The 18,720-nt window shown below is 40.5% G+C and overlaps 1 protein-coding gene across 1 annotated transcript; it reads right to left on the bottom strand.

Moving 5' to 3' along the window:
- Window positions 1-379: 379 nt before the first annotated feature.
- On the bottom strand, window positions 380-18,561 carry SNW1 (SNW domain containing 1). Its single transcript, XM_075151417.1, has 14 exons — window positions 17,658-18,561; window positions 16,434-16,587; window positions 14,629-14,790; window positions 9,151-9,246; window positions 8,952-9,058; window positions 8,011-8,115; window positions 7,845-7,914; window positions 7,073-7,138; window positions 5,686-5,802; window positions 5,209-5,350; window positions 3,385-3,481; window positions 2,404-2,521; window positions 1,221-1,384; window positions 380-1,140 (listed from the first exon to the last, which is right to left on the bottom strand). Exons 1-14 carry the CDS (start codon window positions 18,194-18,196, stop codon window positions 936-938), a joined length of 2,142 nt encoding a protein of 713 aa, XP_075007518.1. The 5' UTR covers window positions 18,197-18,561; the 3' UTR covers window positions 380-935.
- Between the last annotated feature and the right edge of the window lie 159 nt (window positions 18,562-18,720).

The raw sequence follows: 18,720 nt of genomic DNA, 5'->3' as shown, positions 1-18,720 counted from the left end.
AAAAATGCAAGCTTCTCCAGAAGCAAAATAACATGAGCACTTCTCCCACTTTGTTCTAGCCTAGGTTTAGACAGTTACCTTCTATTAGTTCCACTTGAAAGCACAAGCTTTTAAGATGCATTTTGCTGATACAACTAGCAATTGCTGTGCAAATTATATTCAACTTTCTCTTCGGGAGCTTAGCATTTGTGGTTACGGCTCATGAAACTGAACTGGTTATAAACCCATCTTCCGCTTTCTATATGAATGTTTTAGAAGATCAGAAATAAAAAATATCAAGCCTTCTTGCCTAACCAATTTGAATAATTTCCATTGTTTGCAGCTCACTCTCAAACAGCAGTCCCGTAGAAGACGCAGTCAAAGAAAGAATCAAAGTGAGTGAATGGTGGAAGGAGGCTTTATTTCACTAAATGTAAAGAAATGAAAATAAAGATTACTGAGAAACTATGAGTGAGTATTTGTTTTAAAACCGAATCCAGCTGTTTCCCCTCCTTGTTCAAATAAACTGTATAGCCACATTAAAGAAACACTGAATCATAAACTCCCTAGCATCCATTACAGCATAAGACAGTAATTATATACAGCAGGAAAGCTTTTAACAGATGAAGTAAAAGCTTTAGCTACCTACAAAAACTAAAGCTGTAGGAAGGGGCTACATTCTTACCCTGAGATGCTGGGCAACCAGGAATCAGCAAAGTCAGAGCACTTGCTAAAGAATAATTCCCTTGTGAAATGTTTCAAAGTGGTCTCTGTTCTCCACTCTCCAGGGGTAGCTGTCCTATGTAGAATTAGTGTGTGTATATATATCCACACGACAAGAGTTGTGAACTGCTGCGTTACAATGCCATCCCCCTATACACCTGATATTAAAAATGCCTTCTGCATTAAGTCCAAGCTTGTAGTCCATTTCTCTACCTCTCAAGGAGCAGAGGCACTCAGTCCTTCCTCCTCTTTTTGCTCTCATGCTCATGTTCTTTAGGGCGGCTGCTATCCGATGGCCGTTTAGAACCACCATGTTGCTTAGCTTCTTCCAGAAACTTGTCCAAACCAAATGGATCCTCCTCAAATTGAACTGGCCCATCTCTGCCCCTCCCTCTGCTGTTACGATCCGAGTTAGAAAACTCTTTGTCAGGAACAAACCTGCAGGAGAAGAGGGGACACTCAGTTGATTGTAACTCCAAAGTACTAATTAAGAATATTTTTTAACTTTATTTTCCTACCTATTGGTCTTTATTCGAGCCTCTAGATCATCACCATACATGTCCTTATCCACATTTTTACTTGGCCTGTAGATGTTTTGGGCCATATCCTTGCCGCTTCTCCAAGGCTGGTCATAAACATTGTAAATTTCATCCTCTCCTCCAGCAAAACCGCTGTCCATACCCTGTGAAGAACAGCAGTATAACACAAACGAGTCTGCAAAACTTCAGCTAATTTATTTTAACATCAAGATACACTGATGGTGTCACAGAGATACACAAAGATGGTACTGTGGGATTCACTATTGATTTCAAGTGAGTTCAAGCACTTCAGTAGGATGTGTTTTTGGGTTTGGGATTCAGTTCAGAGAACATGACAGAATCATTACAAGCCTTGGTCAGGGCCACTTCCACTCTTCCAGAAAGCAACAGAAAGGATTACAGGCCATTCATATTTCAGAATAATGGATCATTTCAGTCTGCCCTGCAAGTACAGCTGTCTGTAATAGCCAAGTACAACCATACAGAAATGTGTATTACTCAGAATTTCTGGAAAAAATTATTTAAGCTGACTGATCCAAATCACACAGAGGCTTATGTAAACTGTGAAAGTAGAAGTGCCTGCTTTTTCACTTTTGATTCACCAGCTTTCCCTTCTGCCTGCAAGTCTTTCATTGGAGATGTGAAAAAGAATGATTGACAAACTGCAGGTCTATTCAGGGACTTTCTGAAGCCTAATCTACTTTTTAATCTCTGAATAGTATAAAGTTCAGGGAAAATAAATGTTGCTGTTAACTATTTATATCTTCAGAAGGATTTTTAACATAACCAATAATGGGAATAGAAAGCTTTTACTTGCTTCTCCAGAGCAGATTTCCCTTAGTAAGTACATTTGGACAAAAGAAGAAAAGGAGGTCACTGCAGCTTGAAGGCAAAACAGCTTCTTTCTCCCCACTCCCCAGTGAGAAAAACCACAACAAAAACACTTTAATCCAGTTACACATTCAGAATATTCAATTTTTGTTGCACCAGGTATGGACAAAGGAGATCAATAGTTTCCTAACCAGTTATGTAGAGACTCCTTTCAGAGTATATCCACACCAGCCATGAGAACAGGGTCCCTTTAGTACTCTAGCCATACCCACTAAGGAAGGATGAGAATGTTCTCACAGAAAGCCACACACCTGTGAAAAGGTATTTTTACCTTGCTCTGGTTGAACAGCCTCTGGTCGTATTGGATTTCATTGGATGGCCTGGGGTTGGGTACCCCTAGAGCAATAACTTCACTGATATCTCTGTTCTCATTTCTCTGCAGCTTTGACCTGAATTAAAAATTCTAAGTTTTATTAGGTCAGTAAACCGTATTTGTTGACATGCTCAACTGCAACCCAATCCTGTATTAGTTGCTAACAATTTGCCTCAGGAGCCAGATTGTTGCCATTCCTTACCAGGTAACATTTAAAATTTGTCTCCTGGCAAAGGAAACATTTGGGAAAGTTATGTTCAGCTGGGCATGACATTTAAATTTGCCTTCCACTATCTGCAATTTACATCAAGCCGACTTGGTCTAAAATGTCATACTTATTTTTTGCAAGAATCAGTGTAATTATATTCTGGGAAGGCCGAGCAATCTAATTTTAAGATATCAGAGATTTTAAGCCTCCAGAAACGATTTGTGCTCAGAAATCTCACTGGCTTGGGCAAAAAAGATACTTCAGCCTACACTCATAAATCTAAGCTTACTTCAAATGACTAGCTTCAAGAAACAAAGCCACTAATGATACTCTGGTCTCACCGAAGTTATAGGATCCAGGCTTCAACCTTTGCTGTCAACATGTTGATTAAATCTGAATATGCTGAAGTTCTGCTACAGAAAAACCCACCTAAAACCAACAACCCCCCATTCCTCCATTCATATGGAAAAATCTAAATTTAGAAGAGTGTACTGCAGTACACATAATAGTGTAAGAGTACACATAAGAGTGTGCAGTACACATAAGAGTGTACTGCAGTACACATAATACCATTTCATACAATGAATGAATGGTGAATACCCGTTTCCAGTGTGAACCAGTAAAATTCAGGCACTCGCATCAAGCAAAAGGAGAAAGCCCAGTGTAACAGTTTCCCTAGTGGGGAAGCCAGTGTCAGTACAGGAATAAAGCAGCTTTCTTCTGTGACTCACCTTTTGTCAGGGGCTGCCCTGGAAAGATTTCTGTCATGCTGTCTCTCTTTGCGCCGGTCATGTCTGATTTCATCTCGTTCTCTAGCTTCGCCATCCTCTGAACAAATGCAAGATTGCTCATTACAGACAAATATTTGAAGTTTCAATTAATTATGCCACATAATTGGCAGACATTGGCACAGTGATTCAATTCAGTATTCTTTTACATAAGAGAAGTGACCCTTAGCACTATTTAAAATGTTACACTTTAAACAAACTGAACACATGGAAAGCCACAGCTTTCTTATGCCACAAGCAATTAACTCTCTTGTCAAGGACAGTTAAAACAGACATATCCAACAACTATGTTTTCTCAACTTTCCAAGAGCTTGGAATACTTCTCCATCTAGGAATTTATATCCTAAAACACCTACAGATCATCGTATCATACTTTTATCTCTGAGTGTAAAAATACTGTTCAAACACGCAGGCATCTAAGTCCTTAAAGAACGTTCTGTGACTCAGTATCACAGAATCACTCAGGTTGGAAGGGAGTCTCTAACTCAACCTCCTGCTGAAAGCAGGACCAATGCTGAATTCAAACCAGGTTGCTCAGGCTTTGCCCGCTCAGATGGGGAAAGTCTCCAAGGACAGAGATTGCCAACCTCCCTGGGCAACTTGTTCCCACTGCTTGTTGTCCTCATGGTGAAAACTTTTCTCCTTGCATGTAGTTGGAACCTCCTGCTTCAACTTTTGACCACTGTCTCATTCTTCCACTGTGCAGCTTAGTGAAGAGCCCTGACGATCTCCTTGTAGGTATGGGAAAGCTTCCATTAGGTCCCCCCAAAGCCTATCTTCTCCTGGCAGAACAAGCTTTATTCTCTCAGCATCTCCTCGCTGAGCAGACGCTGTAGCCCCCTGACCATTTTGGTGGCCCTCCACTGAACTCACTCCCGTTTATCAATGTCTGTCTTGTACCTGGGGGCCCCTAAGTGCACCCAGTATTCCAGATGCAGTCTAACAGGTCACCAGTAAAAGGAAATGATTACTTCCCTTGACATACTGGTTACAATCCTACAGAAGCAGCTTAGTATGCCCTTAGCATTACTGCTGCCAGGGCACACTGCTGGCTCACGTTTAGCATATTGTCCACTAGCACTCCCAGGCCCTTTACAACAGAGTGGCTCTCCAGCCAGCCAGCCCCCAGCCTGTTGGGAGGAGGTCACTCCATCCCAGCTGCAGGATTTGGCACTATATGACCATATCCTCCACCTTTTAGTAATAACGAGAGATCATAACTGCTCTGTAAGTTCAGCATATTGATCTTTGAAATGTCATTTCAATCATTAGCACAATGATTTAGATAGGTTAGCAGTTTTTGGGCCTAGTGGCCCACAGAACTACAGTTCTGCAAGACCAATTATAACAACACAAGAGACAGAATATTGCATTTACCATCTTTGAAAACTTAAAGATGGTTTAGTTCTTGTAAACAAAGTTGCTTTTCAATTGCAACAAACCTTTTCTAAAAAAAAAAATTAGATTAGAACAGTCCATGAAAAGCCATTACTTGTACTGATCCATTAACAACTCTGAAATTCTCAACAAAGTCCTAAACCTGTATACACTGACATACTGCTGTGGGGTTCAAATTCAGATCCCATCAAACCAGCCAGTGAATTAACCAAATTCACTGGCTGATCAAGTAAAGACAGGAAGAACAGATGTCATAGAAATTACAGCTGGTATTTAGGTAGTATAAGTTCTCGGGTTATTTCTCCAAACCCACACTTCAGAGAGTGCTAAAAAAAACCCCCATAGCATCTTAGTAACAAAGAAATGTACCTTTTTCAACATGGGTTTTGATCCCTGCTCTTCTCTCCCTGGCTTTCTGAGCCATTTCTCGGAGCTTTTCCTCATGTTTCTCCTTTTCTTTCTGAGCCATCTTCCTCTCCACCTGGGCACGCATCTCCACAGCCTCACGAGCCTGCACACGTAAGACATAGTTAAAATGACAGAAAGCTAGCACCTGGGATGCAAGCAGATCTTTTGTCATGGAGTTATCCAGTAAACAGTGCAGGAATCAAGCCACAAAAATGAAGTCCAAAGCCAGACAGCCACAGCAGTTAGAGCTGAGAAACAAGACCCATGACCTCCAGTAATTTAACCCACACTGAGCCACTGATTCAAAGATACTGGGGATAAGACCTTATGTCTTATGTTAGCCAAGAAGCAGGACAAATCAAAAAGCCATAGCCTATTCACAGTTGATTTTCCCAAGGAAATAAACATGGAACAAAACAGTTTAAACAACCACCTAACCTTTCTGTCAGCTATATAAAGAGCCTCGGCGAGCTTGGCAAAATTTTCATTAATATGAACAGTCTGCAATCCTCTGCCATCCGCAGCCAGACGCTTGTCTAATGGAATGGTGTAACCCTATAGTGGAAACAGAGAGGCAGTTAATCACAGAAATTAACGTTATTTGTAATAACAAACATCATTACATTTATTGTGTAAGAAACCAAAAACACAGGCAAAACTCACAGCCCATCATTAATACACCTCAATGGACCTCCTTCATACATACTTCAAATTCATACCGGGTAATATTAAGCTCCCCTTCAATTCCACGCTTCCCCCACATCCGAATCACAATCTCCCCTCTATTTACATCTTAGTACGAATGACAGTTTTTGATCGATAAGGTCCACTCTTTGCTTTGTGTTAAGCACTACAGATAATAGCTTTCCCAATCTGTAAGCTGTTTTACTATTTGTGGTTAAAAATTGTTTTCCCTAAACTGTTTTTATACCTGTTAAGAGGTTAGCTGATTCAAACTGAGAAAGGGGGAAGGCTGCCAGCAAAAGCAAGAGACACTAAATGCCAATTTTGCCTTCAAAAGCTGAAACCTCAAAGTATTTATAGATGATATTTTAAGATTTTTTTGAGAGCTCCACAAAATTTTTGCTTTGGTTTTAGCATCCGTAACCTAAAATTTGATCTACTAATTAGTGTCAGTCCCAGTTATACAGCTGTGTTGGGGTAGGAAGAAAAAAAGAAATCCAAACACGCAGCTTTTTCTTCCTCCGTTTGAGGCTGCCTCATAACAACAGCTTGGTAAGTTTGAGAACGATTAAACCAGTTACTGCAGCAGATTATAAATTCTCCCTTCTCTCCAAACTTACTGGCTGATAAAAATCAAAGGGTCAGGACATAACCTACTCAAACAATAAATAAAAATAGCTAAGCTAACCAGTGATGAAAATTAATTAGTGAAAGAATGCAACAAGGAGAACTTTCGAGAAATTTGGACTGCAGTATTAGAAACAAACATGCTTGGTTCTCTATGAATTACCTTTCCCTTTTTCAGTTTACATGGCTTTACTTTGTGGGCTCCAGAGACTTTGGTTTCAAACTCCCCCATTATGGGAGTTTTACCTAATGCCATTTTTTCCTCTCAAAATGCATCATCTCTGCCATGAAGTAATATATTCTCTCTCAGTTCTTTACTCCTGTCAATTTGACAACCCTGATATGCCAAAGAGAGAAAAACTGAGCTGTACAATTGTGTGTTCTCCATGCTGGAAGCAGCCAGTTTACCTAACTCTAGAGGTTTAAAACGAGTATTATTCAAGCTTAAATCATTCATAGAAGTCTCACAGCAGGGTGCAACACTAGAAAGGTGAATTTATGACAACTTAATTACCTTTGCATTTTTCCAGTTTGAAATGCATGGAGGAATTTTCCACTCTTGCTGCTCTTTCACAGTCATCTGATTTAAGAAAGGAAACAAAGTCATCTTTAGATTATAGCAAAAGGAAATATTATTTTCTTTCTCAAAGGCAGCTATGAAACTATTGAAATAAATTACAGTACAAAGTTCAGGACACTGTTACAAAAAACTAAACCATTCTTAGCAGCAATAAGATGTTCATTTCTGCACTGTACCTTTGCCAACACTGAATAGTCATGACAGCTTTTCAGCCATCCTCTTAAACTTTCATCACTCAGACCAGAACTCACAGCCAGCTTGTTAACATGTGCACATTTAATGGCAGTTCAAGTTGTAGAAAATTGATAAACCACCACCACACTCATCTCTCAGAAGGAAGCTAATCCTTAATAACACAAGTTAGTGTTGCTAAGGATTAGCTTAGTAGTGTTGTATAAAAGCAGCATAAGTGTACCAAAGCTAAAGCCTCAGTCAACTCAACCATTCCATGGACAACTCCAGCAATGCAGCCCTGCATAAAATATATGAGAAATCTACGCAACCTCTGACAAGGTACACAGGAAGACAGCTACCTTCAGAAGTGCCCAAAAAAAACCCCAAAAGACTGCACCAGGCACCACGTTTATTACTTAACATCACATCAAAAGAACAATAAAGAGAAGGTGCATAGAAATGAACTAGATCAAAGTAGAATTTGTGAACCCATCTAGAATTCAAAACTGAGAACAGCTACGGCACTTCATACCTTTCTACTAGGAGAGTGCATTACAGGTGCTGGAGGAGAAGGTGGACCACGTGGAATCTTCTTGTTAATTCTGAACAATTAAGAAAACAAATACAATCAGCATGTTGTATATGGAAATACATTACAGAATCTTCTATTTGCTGTGAAGAAGTTTTGAATAGTTTACTTGAATCTTGGAGGCTCCATAGGGTCCTTCTGCATTTCCACCATCCGAATAACTCTCTGTTTTGCTCCAGAGTTGAAGGCAACGCCTTGCTGGGAAGGTGTGTACCTGAATAAAACAATCAGAGCGCTCAGTTCTCTGCACACAGCTAGATATTCCTTTCCCACCTCGACTTTCACTCAGTTCACTGCTCTAGCTGCATTTTCATTTTATGCACACCAGTTTAAGACTTTTCCACTGCGGAGGCCAGGAGCAGGTAACAGCACAGAGGATACTGGAATGAATGCAGACAATCAACTATACTACACCAAATATATCTTCCCAGGGCTATATTCTCCTGTTTCAACAGATTCCAAAGCAGAAGAAAAACTAATAGAGTACACAGAGCATGTCACAATACTCTTTACCTGTGACTGTGAATCCCTGGTAACTACTTACTGGTTATTAAGAACCTCTTCACATACTTTTTTTCAGAATTCAACTCAGGCCAAGTCTAAACCTGCCATGGAATTTTTCTGTGTTTGCAGCAGAAAATCATCATAAATGAGTATCAGCTTCCTAGTAATTCCAATTCTTTCCAGTTGCTCATTTTATGTAAGGGAAGAACCTTGTTACATGCCTTGTCTTGGACTGAAACTCCCAGTAAAGACTCTGTTTCCAGGGCAGCATCATTCATAGCGCTCCCTGACAAATCTACATTTTGTTGCTAAAACAGTAACCCCTCCGCAATGTGCCACAACTCATGACATGTTAAGACATATTTCAACACACTTCAAACTAGATTATCTTTAGTGGGTTAATTCAAAATACATAAGCCAGTTTCATATTACTTCCAGAAGAACAGAATTCAAGAGGAATTTCTATTCTCAGAATTTCAAGGAATATCCTAATTTTAATCAGTTTTATATGTAACAACATCTTACACACATAGCAGCACTACATACCGAATGTACTGTGCAGGAGCTAGTTTGTCAGCTGCTCGAACTGGCATGGCTGCTGCAACTTTTTGGGAGACTGATTTCTCCAAGGCTGCTCTTGTCTTCTCTGTTATCTAAAGACAAAAGTACCACAGAATGCATCTCATCGCATATGCAAGACATACAAAACACCTCTGATAACTAGGCACATCAGTGCATATAATACCTCTCTAATTGCCTCCTCATCTGGTCTTTGCAGTTCAGGATCATCCACATTCATGACCTCTTTTGGCACAAGATCAGTATATTTGCTGTAAATAACCTGAAAGACATTATATTTTATTAGTGCTAGTGAACAGAACCATAGAATCATTGAGGTTGGAAAAGACCTTTAAGTCCACCACTAAACCATGTCCCTAAGTACCATGTCTACACATCTTTTAAATGCCTCCCGGGATGGTGACTCAACCCCTTCCCTGGGCAGCCTGTTCCAATGCTTCACAACCCTTTTGGTGAAGAAATTTTTCCTAATATCCAATCTAAACCTCCCCTGGTGCAACTTGAGGCCATTTCCTCTCGTCCTATTCTTCTCGACATATTCTTCAATGACTCCCGTAGAACAAGAATATACTCTATCTCCCACTTTACAGATGGAATAATCGAAGAAAAGAAGCAATCTGATTAAATATAACTACGTAAATCACTCTCAGAGTTAGGATTAGACATCCGTTTCCTGCTTCCCTTTCCTGTTCTTTTCCTTTTGAGGGTCCCCAAGACAGACAGAAAAATCCACATTTGTACTTCTGTTTTCAAGAATTACTTAAGAATTTATAGAAGCCTTTTTAGCATCTAGATTTTTTTCATATCATTATGTTTGCTATGTTCTTAAAAAAATAAATGCTTGAGAAATCTGTTCTTTACCCTTTTCCTCACATGGGTACTTCAGTCTTTATACAACATGCAGCTAGCCGTCACTAACTTTAAGTCCCAATTTTAAATATAGGGAAAGAACACTTAGATGGCTACAGGGAAAAATTTATTGTATTGCATTAATGTTTCACATTTGTCCAACAAAAAAACATCAGAAAGTCTTAGTTCAAAGGGTTAAAAGTCATTACAACTATTATTTCAAGTTCATTATAAAGTGCATGTCCAACTATGAAACTGACCTTTAGCTTCAACATTGATCTGTTACACAAGAGTCATTCACTGCTTCTCATCCTTCACTCCTAAAATTTTAATCCTTTGAATTAGTATCAATAATATCCTAGCTTCTCAGATGCTGAATGAAGGACATCTGAAGAGCAGTGTTCCGCTAAGGTAATTAACTCTAAGTCCAAATGTCTTGATGCATGAAGACAGTGTACTGAAAGAGCTGAAAGAGCTCAGCGTATCCCAGAAGACAAAGAAGAAAAAAAAAAAGCCTAAGAGGTGCTCTAAAAACTACAGTACGCTGAGGTACAAATGAGCTACATGAACTAGTTAAACCTTAAAATATTGCATGCAAGTGGCAAGCTGCATTAATGTGGAAGAAATCCATAATATGGATTAAACTAGCCTGAAAATACCAAAATTTCTGTCTCCATCAAAAACTTGATACACTTGCATGTTCTAATTGGAGTCCTTTTTTGAGGTGATATAGACAGGCAGATAAAGATGTTGCACTACGTCGTTTTTCTAGAAATTTACCTTATTTTAACAGTAATGTTGAGACATTTTATTAATCTAAGATAAAGAGGAGACTGGGACTGTTTGATATTTTAATATGCCCATTCACTACCATTTTTCATCTGTGAAATTTAAAAGGAAGCATCAGCCTGTATTTCAGGTATTTAACTTTGATTGCTACTGAAAAGCAGAATCTCCTTCTAGGCAGCAACAAAATGCTCAATTTTTGGTAGAGCTAGCTGATTCCTTCTGTGGCTGGGGCAGCCTTAACAGGCAGCAATTGGAAATCTGCACGCCACTGCCATCAGAAAAAGAACAATCTTAGTTGTGTAAGATACTGTAGTTGTGTCAGTTACTGTAGCTCATGGTAGGATTTAGGCATCAGTAGGATTTAGACATCAATCACAGAGGTTCACAAGACACCTGATAGATGCAAGTGTCTTGACAGAAATTTCTTAATTTGTAACAGATAAATCCCTCCCCTCAACATATTTTATTCAGAGCAGCCCTGTACAGTGCTTGTCAATCCTATGTGTAAATTGAGAAGCTACCATCAAGCACCGCAGAATGAATTCCTTCCTTGTCAAAGAATGGTTTCTCCATATGAAGCATGTAACATTTTAGAAGTCATTAGAACTATCTGGTTGGAAGCCTGGCACAGACACCAGAGAGAAAAATTGGCAATAAGGTCTCAAACCAAGCTCTATCACAAAGATAAATACACCATGAGTAATGAATACTTTTGATTATTTTAGTTATATTCACATTCTCTTGTCCTGTTCCATCACTGTGACAGGAGTTCCTTCAACAATGGAACTACTCTCTCTTGTGAATGTTTCAATTGAATTCACAATCTTGAGAAATGTGAGAGAAAAACTGTAGGTTAAGATTTGCGGTTCTTTTTTTTCTCCTTTAACATCTAAGCCGCAGCCTTGGGCCACTAAGAAGAAATCCAACTCCTGCACAGAAAAGTCATCCTTGCCAGAAAAAAGTAATGGACCTAATAGTTCCATTCCTTGATTGCACTCTCTCTTCTGTCTTAATAAAAACACAGGAAGCAATTACATGTCCTTATTTTCCTAATAAGGGGACAGAGCATCAGTCTCACCAAAATATATCAATTATTGATGCATTATTTTAGCCTGGCTTTTAGTCATGTGAGTAGAGAAAGTACTAGAAGAACCTATAGCAGCACAAGAGCTAACCACACGGCTAATGCTAGAAATCCTTCATCTGGACAACCAGACAGAACGTCATCCTCAGGTCCATAAGGTCATGTATCCAGGTTCATCAACATTATCCAGCATTTTGTGTCTAGCAGACTTCCTGCCAGCCCCAAACAGGATGCTTGTCAAACTATCTCATTTACGTCAGCATTTCTCAAGGAAAATTCCCTGAAGCAACTATTTTTTAAATATGTAAGGGAACAGATGCAAGAGAGATGAACCACTGCAATAGCAGAAACTGCTGACAAGCCACCTAGATACAGGGTCTGGGTGATGGAACTGCTGCCTCTACAAGAAGGCAGAATACTAAATTCAACTTCAAAAAACCCATAAACTGTAGCAAAAGCAAAATTTGCTTCTTAACTCAGACCAAACAAGTAGCTTATAGAATAGGATCAGAAACTCCATCTCATTTCTGGTAGGTTGCTAAGTATCTATTTCTCTTAGCTCTAAGTATTAAGATTGAAGAAATACTTGAATTATGACTGCAGCTCTCAGAATTATATACAGAAGTTTCATTATCCTACTGACACTGTACTATCAGAAGTTTTCTCACAGAAAATATTCCACATTATTCAACTCAACACAGATCACTGAAGAACTGCTCCCTAGCAAAATAACATCTCTGCTAATATTTTCTCTCTCCTGCAAAACAAATCAAACAATAGTAGTGAAATTGTTTCAAATACCTAATTTTCCCGCAGTTTTACCCCCCTTTGAACCATAATACTTAATTTTTAGCCTCAGTATTTACATCCAGCTGGATGCAACGAGAATCAAGCTGATCCAGAAGGCAGAGCTTAGGGTTAGGAAAACCCAATTCCAGTTCTACAGAGTCCAGTTTTAGAAAAGTCACTCATCTCTTCCATCCTGGTAAGTAAGGCCACAAAATGAGAATATTACTGCTTCTTTATAGATGCCATGTGGAAAGTTAATGAATGCTAGTACAGATCTTCATGAATCAAATACAACAAATGTTAACAGCTTAAATTTAACTTTATCTGTTCTAAGTATTTTCCTAACTCTGAACCAAATAAGGCACACTGAAAGATTAGTCATTTTTACCTAAAGCCTATTATTTCTAGTTCTTTTTGAAATACACTTAGATCCCTATCTGAACGGTTCTATTATATGAACCTTACATCTGATCCTACAGGTAGGTAAAGATGTATTTAACAAGCTGTAAAAATTAGGGTTTAACTATACTTTTTTTTTTAGTTTTTGCTTCTTATTTGCCCTGCAGCTTCCCCCAAATCAGTACAATTATTAATTCTTGTCTACTTATCTGCTCCAAATTATTTTTTATGCTTTGGACTAAGTCAAATTTCTATTTAGTATCAAGTATCAAATATTTAGTATCACAAAATTCTGTAAGGGTAACTAATATTTTAGCACCTTCCTCTTGACAAATAATTAAAGACACTACATAAAGTCTGAAAGAACCCCAATGAAAGTCCCCTCAGTAAAAATATTGCCACTGCTGTTTCTGTTTAGTCTGACTACTTTCTACCACATGACAGCATGGAGTCTGATTGATTTGAACTCTTTTTTTTTCAAAGATACTGCAGTAACTTTAGATGCACAAGATGAGGATATACAAGATGTGACACTTTTTCGACACTCAACCAAGTATTAGTTAAACATAAAATCCTACTGGCATTAACTTTCTGCAACTTTGGCAACTGTAGGATCAACTTAAAACAACAAAAAAAAATTATCTATTATAAAAGAAAGATTTCCCCTGATATTCTTAGAATCCTCACCCTATTTTGTTTGAGGTAAAAGTCACTTTTTGTTTTTCTGTTTAGATAGGTTTTTCCCCTTCCTCATTTGCAGTAAGACATGAGGCATATTACATACCCGTAAGATTTTCAAGGCATCCTAAATTAAAGCAGGAGAAGTCAAATTATTTTGAAAACAACTATTTGTATCTATCAACTAAAACACCTTCTGCAGCTAACCCTCTTTTTAGATTTTCTCTGGGTTACCCTATTCTTTACAGGAGATGCTTGCTATAACAAGCAGCTGGTCAAACATTTGGTCATGCCTCAGCAGTTTTTCAGCCCCCAACACCTGCTTAAGAGAATGAAAGTTTTAATGTAGTCCACTGTTACATTTGAAAGGATAGACGTAGATACTCCTCAAAGTGGACTTAAGAGACCCAAGTAACTGGTCTCCTCAATACTAATCCAGACTTCAAGATAAAATGTCATCTCTTTGTTTTTAGAAAGGTTAACGTATACAGGAAATTGAAGTTGGTTCCCATTAAACTCAACAAAAATCTTGTCATTGCTGAACTTAACACAAAAATTTTGGAATATAACCACTGGCAATATTTTCTGCTACAATTAAAAAAATAAAATAGAAAAAAAGAGCACCTAACAATATTGAAAACAGCCAGAAGCTTCAGATGTTAAATTAGTAAGACACAAGGTGTAGTATCCTGAAAGCTGAACTTAGTTTTCCGTCTTTTTTTTGCCCCCTCTTTCTACACACGAAAATGAGGCTGCTGGTGATCAGGCCAGTTTTGAGTTTCTTGCCTTCATGGGAAAAAGCTCTCTAATGAAAGCTGCTAAGCTATCAGGTAAGTTTTGGGTAGAAACTCTCACCATTTTTGCCTTACTTTTAATTACGTAACAGAGAAGATCAGATAGCGATGCTGGTCAAAATGCCCATGTCTGTCTGACTTTAAGAAAACGGGACTGTACCTCAAGGAGGCAATCCATCTGTCTAATGCAGACCAATGAGTTTAAGTATATGTATCGTGTACATACAACTTTTCCAGGTTTACATATTTGAAGAAATATTACCTTGTCCTTTGATTGTCCTTGTCGAGCAATGGCATCATATTTTATTTTTCCTTCTGCATCCACCTGCACAGCCAAAGCATTGGACATTTTCTTCTTTCGGCCCATATCCAACGGATATTGGGCCACATGAATTTCTGGGAAAGCACCCCCATCTCCAAAATCCTACACAAAAGAAAAAGTAGCGGATGACTGAAACACAAAAACATGGTATAACATTTGCATGTGTGGGAAATGGAATGAAAGAGTGGATTGATTTTAACAAAATGAAACATTGCCAGAATGCTCTAGTAACTTTATTATTTTAGCTGGTAAGAGAGCAATGGACTATAGAACTTACACTTACTGAAAGAAAAGACACTGAAGTGCAAAAACATCTTGCAGTAACTATTCCCTGCACAGAATCGTCCACTGGATGTCCCACATTCAACAATAAGTTACAGAAACAATGCTGAAGTATTAGGCAGAATAAAGTCAGTCATTCCTCAAAATTTTTTGCATAACTCCTGATCTACTGAAGACAGATTTTGTTTTTTCAATTATGGCATTCCAGGATCACTGGACAAAGGTTATACTTTGGAAACATTTATCGCTCTCCAAGAATCTGCATTTGTTTATGAGGCAGAAAGAAGTCCTTAACGGTCTTTCTGAGATGCGTATCACTTTGTCGCCCAGCGATGCTGGAAACTGTGAAAACCTTCACCTGACTTCTTAAGAAGTTCTTTTGCTAACACTTAAAAAGAATAAGCACTAAAATATTAGCTTTAGTAATCAGTGTAGGGAGGGAACTGAAATGAAGGTATAGTTTTTAACATCATACGCTCTATTAAATGCTGAACCTACATAAAACTGTTTTACTTGAGAGAACTACAGGAACTACTATTTGCTACTTATCTAGCACTAATGCATCACCATGGTAGTGTTGGAGCCATCTTTAAAAAAATGGGACTCAAACATAAACGAAAGCAAGGCTGTTACCAGCTCATGAAAGGATGGCATTTGAGGACAATGCAGGATCACACATGAAATACTGTATCAAAACCTCAATAGCATGCCTTGCCCCAAGACCACTGGCTTCTGACTCATCAGAGCAGGTCTCAGATGTTATCGTCAAGTACCATTTCAAAATCTGCAAAGTTTTGTGGCTCAGTGAGAAACTGTACTAAAACAATTTTGTAATCAGAGCTATACATCTGTATTTTCCCTTCTACCTTCTAACATTTCCAGTTGAAATTACATCTAACTGGCAAGGATTACAGCTAAATATACACAACATTGTCCAGAACCCTTTTGCCAGTAACATACTTAAACAATGAATATCTGACAGATTCTTAAATTTCCTCCAACTCTAACAATTTTCTCCCCCACTAGCAGCTATGTTTTGTTACACTGAGAACAGAATACATGAGTATATACACATGTTCACTTATTGCAGCTATAATCTGGAACATGTGTTTAACAAATAATGACAGAGGAACAACATAGATGTCTTTCTCAGAGGATCCTTGCCTTCACAGATTGTAAGCTGAAAAGATCATAGACCTATTTCCATATTACAATATAACAAGGGAAGAATCCTTATAACATCCTGTTTACTATCAAATGTTTAAGTAATCTGATGAAGTAGAACAACTTCTCTCAATCCAAGAATATATCCAACAGTCTGGATGGAAATTCTGCACGTGGTAAGGGTTGGCACAATTCTGTGCTACGCCCAAGATACTAAAGAGTTTATTTCTACACCAGAAAATATACTTTTTCCCCCCCATTAGCAGACACACTACTGCAGTGTGAATTTAAGTATCTACCTCTAGCACCCGTGGTATCCATCCTTTCCGGTAACCATATGGGGGAGGTTCCCTTCTTGATGAGACTAGAGCAGTCTGCCTAGATCTTTGAGCTCTTGCTCGTTCTTCTAATTCTAGCTGGTCTTGAGACAGCTGGGTTGGAGCTGGTAAAAAACTGCACATCCATAGACAACCACCAAAAAGAGAAACATAAAAAGTTAATTCTGATAATTTCACTCAGTGACACTCAACTATGCTTGAGTCTACTACTAAATTATTACTTTCTCTACAATCACTGTATACAGATTGAGAAACAATTTATAAAATTTGAGTACTGTGCTCATAAACCAGACAGCAGTGACTTCTGAGATTACAGGGGAAAAAGCAATGTGCGTTCTCTCAGCATTCTGGAAGACCCCTGTAAACTCTGATGTTAAATTCATCCACATTCACATCTTGTTTGAACGGGAGTGTGTGACAATGCCCATTCTCCATCAGGAATGTCACACACCACTGTGTATTCTTTCCACCGCTACGGAGGAGAAAAAGAAAATACGCCCTTAGTCCCAACGAGTCCCCCTTCCTTTCTCTCAAGGCAAGCGCCCACAAAAGGTCTGTCAACAAGCTCCCGCCTTAACGCCAGATACCTCCCGGTCAAAGCCAATTACTCGAAACGCAATTTCTTGACTTCCCATTTTGCAGTTCGTCTAGACTACGGGGCCCTTCCACGCGTTTTATAAGGAAGCGTCCACCTCCGAGAAAGTCGGCATTCCAGGGCAGACCACTGAAGCTGCACTCCTGAGGCTTGCGAGAGACGCAGCAGCTTGTAACAAAGACCTCTCGCCCTCGCTCACGGTAAAGACACCCCAACAAAACCCCACGGATCCGATCACCTCCGCCCGAGGCGGAGGGGCTCCTTCTTCCCGCAGAAAACTCGCGAGGGAGGCAGAGCCCTGAAGCAGAGACAGTGCCAAACACCCCCTCCCGCCAGGGCAGGACCAGGCAGGGCAGGGCAGGGCAGCTCCCCCAGCCCCGACTCGGCCCTCGCCGCCCTCCCCCGGGCCCCGGCGCGGCCTCCTCACCGGCCGGCGGGCCCACCGCCCAGGAGAGGCCGCGGCCCTGCAGCGCGCTCCCCGAGCACGGCCTCTCTCGTCGGCCGGAGGCTCGCACAGCGGCTGCGAAGCCGCAGGCAGGGCGGAGAGAACAGTCACCCGAACCGGGCCGGACGGAGCCAGCCGGACCCACCTGGTGAGCGCCATCTTGCCGCCTCCGTCGTCTTCTCGAGAGCCAGGCCGCGGGGGACGGGAGGGGGGGAAAGGCCGGTAACAGTAACTGCGCATGCGCCGCGCGCTGTGTCTCCTGGGAATTGTGGTCCGGGTGACGTTACAGGGAACGTCATTGCGCGCATGCGCACAGACCGCAACGCGTCTTGGGAGACGTCGTTTTTCCACCGCAGGGCGCTGAGGGGCCTTACGGGGGCGCCCCCGCCAGGGCAGGGGCGCGGGCCGCCGCGGGGAGGCGGTAGCTGCGCCCTCGGGCGGAACGGTCTTTCCGGCGGAGGAGCGGCCCTGAGGGCACGTCCCTGCTTTAGGGCCGACTGAGGGCGCCCGGGATTGCGGAGGACAGCTCCGCCCGCGCGGGCTGCCTGAAGGCCGCTGGGAAGTGCCCGCGACGCCGGGCCCAGATCTGGCGCCTGACGGGCACAGCGTAGCGAACCCCCCAGCCGAGAGGCGCGGTGTGTCCCGTATTGCGTGTCTGTCGCGCTTGGGTCCCTGCCCAGGCATTGCTGGCCTCGGCAAACTTGGGCAGAGGAGATGAACCCAACGATCCCAACATGGCTGCACCAGAAACGCAAGAGCGATACAGATCCCTGAGGCACACCTGGAAGAAAAAGAAAAAGGGTGGAGCGCAGTACGATATCCTGTCTATTCAGATGGTTTCCAACAAGTTCAGTAACTTTATGGTTCATCCCGTTGAAGGTGTCCAAGTAAGAGGCAGAGAATACAGAGCAAATGGATTGGAATAAAATTTCTTATTCTGCTATCTGCTACTTAGATATCACTGAATTGGGACATGAGAGAGAAGGGAAGAAGAGAGATTGAAATTGCTGTAAAAATAGATTGATTTAAAATAAAAAACTTCTGTATTAAATTCCAAGAGTTGTACTGTATATGTTTAATGGGCATCCATATGTTACACAGAAGTTTTTTTAAATCAAGCCAAGAGATGCACTCTTATAGCGCACAGTTAAAATGTGGAATAGGGAAAAATACTTCTCAGAGAATTGTGGTGGGAACTAGGTGGAGCT

This window comes from Calonectris borealis, chromosome 5 (assembly GCF_964195595.1).
Source record: "Calonectris borealis chromosome 5, bCalBor7.hap1.2, whole genome shotgun sequence".
Taxonomy (NCBI): domain Eukaryota; kingdom Metazoa; phylum Chordata; class Aves; order Procellariiformes; family Procellariidae; genus Calonectris; species Calonectris borealis.
The sequence above is the reverse complement of the archived record's forward strand: the minus strand, read 5'-3'. Positions and strand labels throughout refer to the sequence as shown.

Coding starts and splice junctions, on each gene's coding strand:
- SNW1 (XM_075151417.1), bottom strand. CDS start 18,196: ATGCCTGGGCAGGGACCCAAGCGCGACAGACACGCAATACGGGACACA. Junction 5,803..7,072: donor CAAACTGGAAAAATGCAAAG/GTAATTAAGTTG, acceptor TTTCCACTATAG/GGTTACACCATTCCATTAGA. Junction 3,482..5,208: donor CAAAACCCATGTTGAAAAAG/GTACATTTCTTT, acceptor GCATTTGTTCAG/AGGATGGCGAAGCTAGAGAA.